At 42.4% G+C, this 5872-nt stretch overlaps 1 protein-coding gene across 1 annotated transcript; it reads right to left on the bottom strand.

The window, feature by feature from the left end:
- Window positions 1–442: 442 nt before the first annotated feature.
- LOC139766081 (G-protein coupled receptor dmsr-1-like) lies at window positions 443–5004 on the bottom strand. Its single transcript, XM_071694228.1, has 2 exons — window positions 3313–5004; window positions 443–2518 (listed from the first exon to the last, which is right to left on the bottom strand). The coding sequence occupies exons 1-2, from the start codon at window positions 3484–3486 to the stop codon at window positions 1430–1432; spliced, it is 1263 nt and encodes a 420-aa protein (XP_071550329.1). The 5' UTR covers window positions 3487–5004; the 3' UTR covers window positions 443–1429.
- Between the last annotated feature and the right edge of the window lie 868 nt (window positions 5005–5872).

The raw sequence follows: 5872 nt of genomic DNA, 5'->3' as shown, positions 1-5872 counted from the left end.
TTTTCCCTCTAAGGCTCAGTCGTCTGTTCCTGGTGATGCCTCGCACACGCTGGAAATAAATAAATAAATGAAGAATGCATAAATGAGAGATATGTAGATATGAATATATTACTCCCTACAGCTCACAGTGTGAGTTTGATAGATACTCTATCGACCTGTGGATCTTTGACATATAAATTAAGCTAGTCTAAAGAAGCAGGTAAAATCTGATTTTATTTTAGATTTTTTTCACTATGGAATGTATTCGCCAACTTTACATAATTATGTTAACAAAAGTATTTGACAGAGTAGCTTATAGAGACGCAAATATTTTTTCTGATTTTGAAAAGTTACATAATTGGATTTTTACATAATTTTTACATTTAACAGTTATATCTAGAACATGTATTTCATGATTTTTACAATTTTTTTTTGTACTTTCAATAACATTCTTTTTCTTATATATAAATTTAGTCCTCAGAAATTTAGAAACGATAATACAGAATATTTTACTTGTTAGGTAAATGAGTCAGACCAGTTTACAAAATAAAACTTGACGTATATTTTCCTACTGGTCTAAGCACAAACATTTTCATAGGTAACTATGTTAAATAATGTTTTGCTTGATTACTTCTATAAACGCACGGGTTAGGATCGCATTTGTGGCTCCAAATGCTTACGACAAAGTGCCTGATAAATCTCTTTGACATATTGCCTGCCTTTCCTGTGACACGTGTCTGGAATACTGTCTGCCACATCCATATACACTGCCGGCACGGAATTGACATTTTTATAGGAATATTTATGACAGACTTGACTGACGTGGGTATGACGGAATGGCTGAGACATGTATGATATCATGACAGACCCTCATGTTACACTTCCGTTACGCCTGTAACATGCCATAACACCCCTGGTGTTACACTCTTGGTTCACTGTGGGATGAAGCTGTCAGCAATATAAAACGATCGAAAATGTTTGAAAACAAAAGGCTGATCGTAATTCTTTTCAACATATTTATCCTTTATTTGTTACTCATGTTGCAGCCAGGTAGTTTCAGATTATGTTACATCTATTTTTCGTTAACTAGGCTAATTAGCTAATTGTTCTGAATTGTCTGAAGTACTTGAGGAAGTCTGGGGTAACTCAAGTAGTGTTTTTTCATACCTTAGACCTCTAATCTTGGACGTATGAGATTCATTGTCCTTCATCACCACTGGATTTTCGTCCATCCGACTCCAAATTAAAAACTTACGTGTGGATGCATAACACTCTCTTGTTCCAAAAGGATTGGAGAGGCTGTCAACTCTAGATCCTAAACTTACACAAGTCATTCTCTTAAGTCCATTTGTTCACCGTCATTCATGCGCGCGCATGGTTGAGGTAAGAGGGTGAAGAGGCGCCTGGCGTATGTGTTAACCATGGTAACCACGTCATCACAGCTATTCCCTCAGACGTGAGTGATACAGGTGTTGTTGCTCTCCAGGCCTGGGTCGGCCAGGGGCACGGCCTTCCAGCTGGGTGGGAATCGCGTCGCGCGGAAGGGCAGCAGGGAGAGGCAACACGGTCGGAACAGCTCGCTGAATGTGCCTCTGAACTGCTGGCTCATAGAGCAGTAGAGGAGGAAGTTGATGGCGCTGTTGAACAAGACCAACATGTCCATGATCTCGCCCAGCTTCTGGTAGCAGGGGAAGAACCCTGAGTCAGGAATCACCGTCAGGAGGCCAAGGATCCCCTGCGGCACCTCGGATGCCAGGAAGAGCACGAGGATGGCGAGCAACATCTTCGTGACGCGGTCTGCCTGTCGCTCAGCGTCGGCGCCGCGACCTGACGAGTTCCTCTTCATGAGCTGCGCGCGACGCTTGGCGGTGCGCAGCAGCTCTTGGATGAGGGCGTAGGAGAGGCCCGTGAGCGCCCCACACGGCAGCAGCTTGAGCATCACCGCGTAGATCCAGAAGTTGATGCTCTTCAAGAAGCCGCCGTGAGCTAGGGCCAAGTGGCTGAAGCCCACGATGTACAGCGTCTGTCCCTCGTGTTGCATCTCGCTGATGGTGAAGTTGAGGTAATTAGGGATGTTGCAGACGACCGAGGAGAAGAAGGCGGCCATGATGACGGTGAGGGTCCTTTTCATGGAGCACCAGGTAGTGTTATTCTGCGGGAAGGCGATGGCTATGTACCGCCAGACGGCTAGGGTCACCGTGAGCCAGATGGAGATGGTGTGAAAGACCTGGCCGAAGTGGGCGTGGAAGAGAACAAAGACGGCCCAACCCCAGGAGTACTGCGAGGCGAGGGATCTCCCCTGCCACACGTACTGGTGCATGGTGTAGGGGATGTACTCCACCATGACTAGCAGGTCCGTCACCGCCAGCCCCGTCAGGATAGCGTTGGTGGGCGAGACCATAGACCGCCTCGTGAGCACCACCATGTTGATGACGTTGGCCACAGAACCGAAGACACACACGACTAGCGACATGCAGCCGTGTAACGCCTGGTACCTGTGACGGAAGCTGTCCCACCCCTCCGTGCTACAGTATTCCTCCTGCGAAAGGGAATCGCATATATCAGTAAAGTGAAAGAAAATGACCTTTGACCCATGGATCAACTGGTTCCAGCCATGACATGTATTACCCTCCTCCCTGAGTCTTCCCCCCCCTAACGTTGAACACACGCTCCCTGGAACCCTTGTAACTCAGCCCTTCCTGTAGTGTATCCGACTCCTATACCCCGTCTGTCCAGTTGATAATCAAGAAAAATGTTCATGGCTTTGTCTCCAGCCACCTGCATCTGCAGCAGTATAATGAAGATAACTGGAACAATATTGTATGACATACACAGCCAGTAATGTGTGTGCCACATTTCTTTATCTAACGTCCAACTGAATGTATACAGCCGGAGCTGTAACATAACCTAGTAAATTGCAAATTGATATGATAGATGGATACATAATACACTGTTGTATGTGAATATATGAAGAAAATAATCAGTAAATGTTGAAAGCATTACCATATTATTGGGATGAAGTATAGAGCCAAACTTTACGTGTACTTGACATGATAGAATCCCCAACTTACACACAAACGTGTAAAAATTCCCCTCCCTCCTTTACCGTACAAATATACACACACACGCATTCGTCTTTGTGTGATTACTGCATGTAAGTTACGGGGAGACAGTTTTACTTTCGAGTTGGCCTTTCTCTTAACCCTTATGTGTCTACCAGGGTCGTGAGTTTGCTGTTGATACCAGAGATAACCAACTATTAAGGCCGTTAGCGTGTAACGTGAGGGAGACTTTCATCATCTAAGATACACCCGGAGAGTGGGAGTTACTCACGACTGGTTCCTGAATGTCCATGGCTTGTGTGGCGTTGGCGGCGACGCTGTGGTACACGTATTCCCCGCCGTGGGTCCCTGGTGCACGGGGTTCAGCCGTGACGTTGACCAGCGCCGTGATGATGGCCAGCGTTCCCGCCACGTCGGGAAATCCTGGGACCTCCACTTGCTCCATGGCTTCCTTACTCACAGATGTGACACACTAATTGAAGTGGGCCTAGGCAAGGGAAGCGATGGATGGTGGCCGGAGACTTTCGTAAGAGGAGGCGTCTAGATTGTTTGGGTGGATGAGGTTTCGGAGGTTGAAGGGTCTGGGTTGGGAGTAGTGTAGTGTAGTGGGTGGGAGTAAGAGAAGATTGTGCTTGGTGAAGCTGAAGGATCGGCTTTGAGTTCTTAGGAGTGCCGTCACGAACGCAATGTTAAGAGGAAAGGAAGGACGTAAGGTGATGTACCGTGATCCTGGATATATTACATGGGACTGCAGACCAACCGAACTCGACCGCCACATTGGACTGGAGTTAAGTAACGCGAGCTAACAAGGGCAGTTAGAACTTTTGTTACGTCGGTCTTGAAGGCCATTCCGACAGTCGAACTGGTCAAGATGGGGAAAAGTAGATTACTGAGTATCAGTTAAGGGAGGGAAGCTTTGTGTTTTATAGGAAAGGATTTGTTGAAAGGGTATTATGAATTACCATTTAAAATCTTTATGTAAAATCGGAAAATGGAAAAGAAAGTATAGACCTACAACACGAGCATATTACAGCAGAGGTACGTGTCTATTTCCTGATATTATGTGTCTGGGATGATGCACGAAACGACCTTGTGGGTTGTCACTGTTCTTGTGAGAGTAACGGTAGAGTTTGAGGGGTAACTACGTGTCTCAAATTTGCTTCATTTGGATGACTTTTTCCCGATGTACTTCCGTCGATGATTATTTATCTATTATTTTATGGCTTTGTTTACTCTTTTAACTGTAAGTTGAAATTTAGATTCGTTGACAAGACTTACGAAGAACAAAAGATTTTGGATTAAAACTCTTAATCTTACATCCTCTTCCTTGTTTCTCAACTTTTCATCCTATTTCTCTAAGCAAGAAAAAACATCAACTTATAACTTTTTTATGCGCAGTGCCACAAGCGCCTGGGACATTCCACTTTCTGCTTTTTATTCTTGTAATAACGATGTTTCTGGGATGTTCCCGTCCAAGCGTTTTAAGAATTAACTACGAGTTACTGTCTCATTAACATGTAGGTGTACGATAGATATTGTCGGTAAACATAACACGAAACATTTATTTATGTTGTGATTGGAGTTGTGTCTTAGATTTGATATGAAGAAAAATCCGCAGATTATTCAAAAGAGTAATTGATGTGGATTAGAATAAGGCCTCGAGAGAGGCAGTCGTATTTCAAAGGGACTTTGGATTAATTGGGTCTAACGATGTTGTATCATACATAAAAGTCAATGATAACAAAACATCCATAAATGTAGGGGATTGAATATAGTTATAATTACTATTGCGTTTTCTTTGATATATAAGACGAGTGCAATTATTGTTATTATTATTATTATTATTATTATTATTATTAGTAGTAGTAGTAGTAGTAGTAGTAGTAGTATAGTATTAGTGGTAGTAGTAGTATAGCAATTTCAGATTATAGATCGCCTCTGTTTGGCCAGGTCACTTCATATGTCCTCACACCTCCAACTCACAGGTCGTCTGCTCATGTTTTTCCTGGGGAAACAAAAGAAATACATAATTAATACAAAGTACAAATGGAAAACTACGAGAAGGTTTTCTTAAGGGACGTAAAACACACTGCCTACAATTTTTGTTGTTTTTGAAAATTTGTAGATTCTGGAAATGTGTTTGGGTTAGTTTGAGGTCAGAATTGCTTGCCTCGAATCACGCCACTTTTAAACACGTTTTAAAAACACGTTTCAATCTGTCTATCTGTCTACATGCGTACTTACCTACCTATCTATCTAATCTATAAGAGTAAAGACGTATTTATATCTACAGTGGAAAACGCATTTATCTGAAATTATACGACTTCTGGATGACCCAATGATTAATCAAATGTAACAAATGTGAGTAAAGTGACGCACTGTATGTGATCCAGGGTAATGTACACTTTGGTGGGTTCAGGGGATGGTGAGGCGCATGCGTGGTGGGTCGGTGGCCTGTGTGGTACCCCTACAGGGTCGCACTGAAATGACACTTTCACGAGAAATTGCCAATCAGGGTCGAACTATTGAAGCAACAATATCGGCCAATAAATTGGTAATTTTAAAACCAATATTCAAGATATCCTATTCAAAGGTCACAATATATATATATATATATATATATATATATATATATATATATATATATATATATATATATATATATATATATATGTTTTTCACATCAAAGAGGAAATCTGAATATGTGTTACAGATACAAGGTTATACGAAAAATTTTATAGAACATTGGATAGTGGGAAAATGAATCGTTGCTAAATTCTAGTAATTTGTAGATAAGAGACAATGCCACCAGGAATTTAAGTCTTGGATTG

The sequence above is a fragment of the Panulirus ornatus genome, chromosome 57 (assembly GCF_036320965.1).
Source record: "Panulirus ornatus isolate Po-2019 chromosome 57, ASM3632096v1, whole genome shotgun sequence".
Classification (NCBI taxonomy): domain Eukaryota; kingdom Metazoa; phylum Arthropoda; class Malacostraca; order Decapoda; family Palinuridae; genus Panulirus; species Panulirus ornatus.
This window is presented reverse-complemented; position numbering and strand designations above follow the sequence as displayed.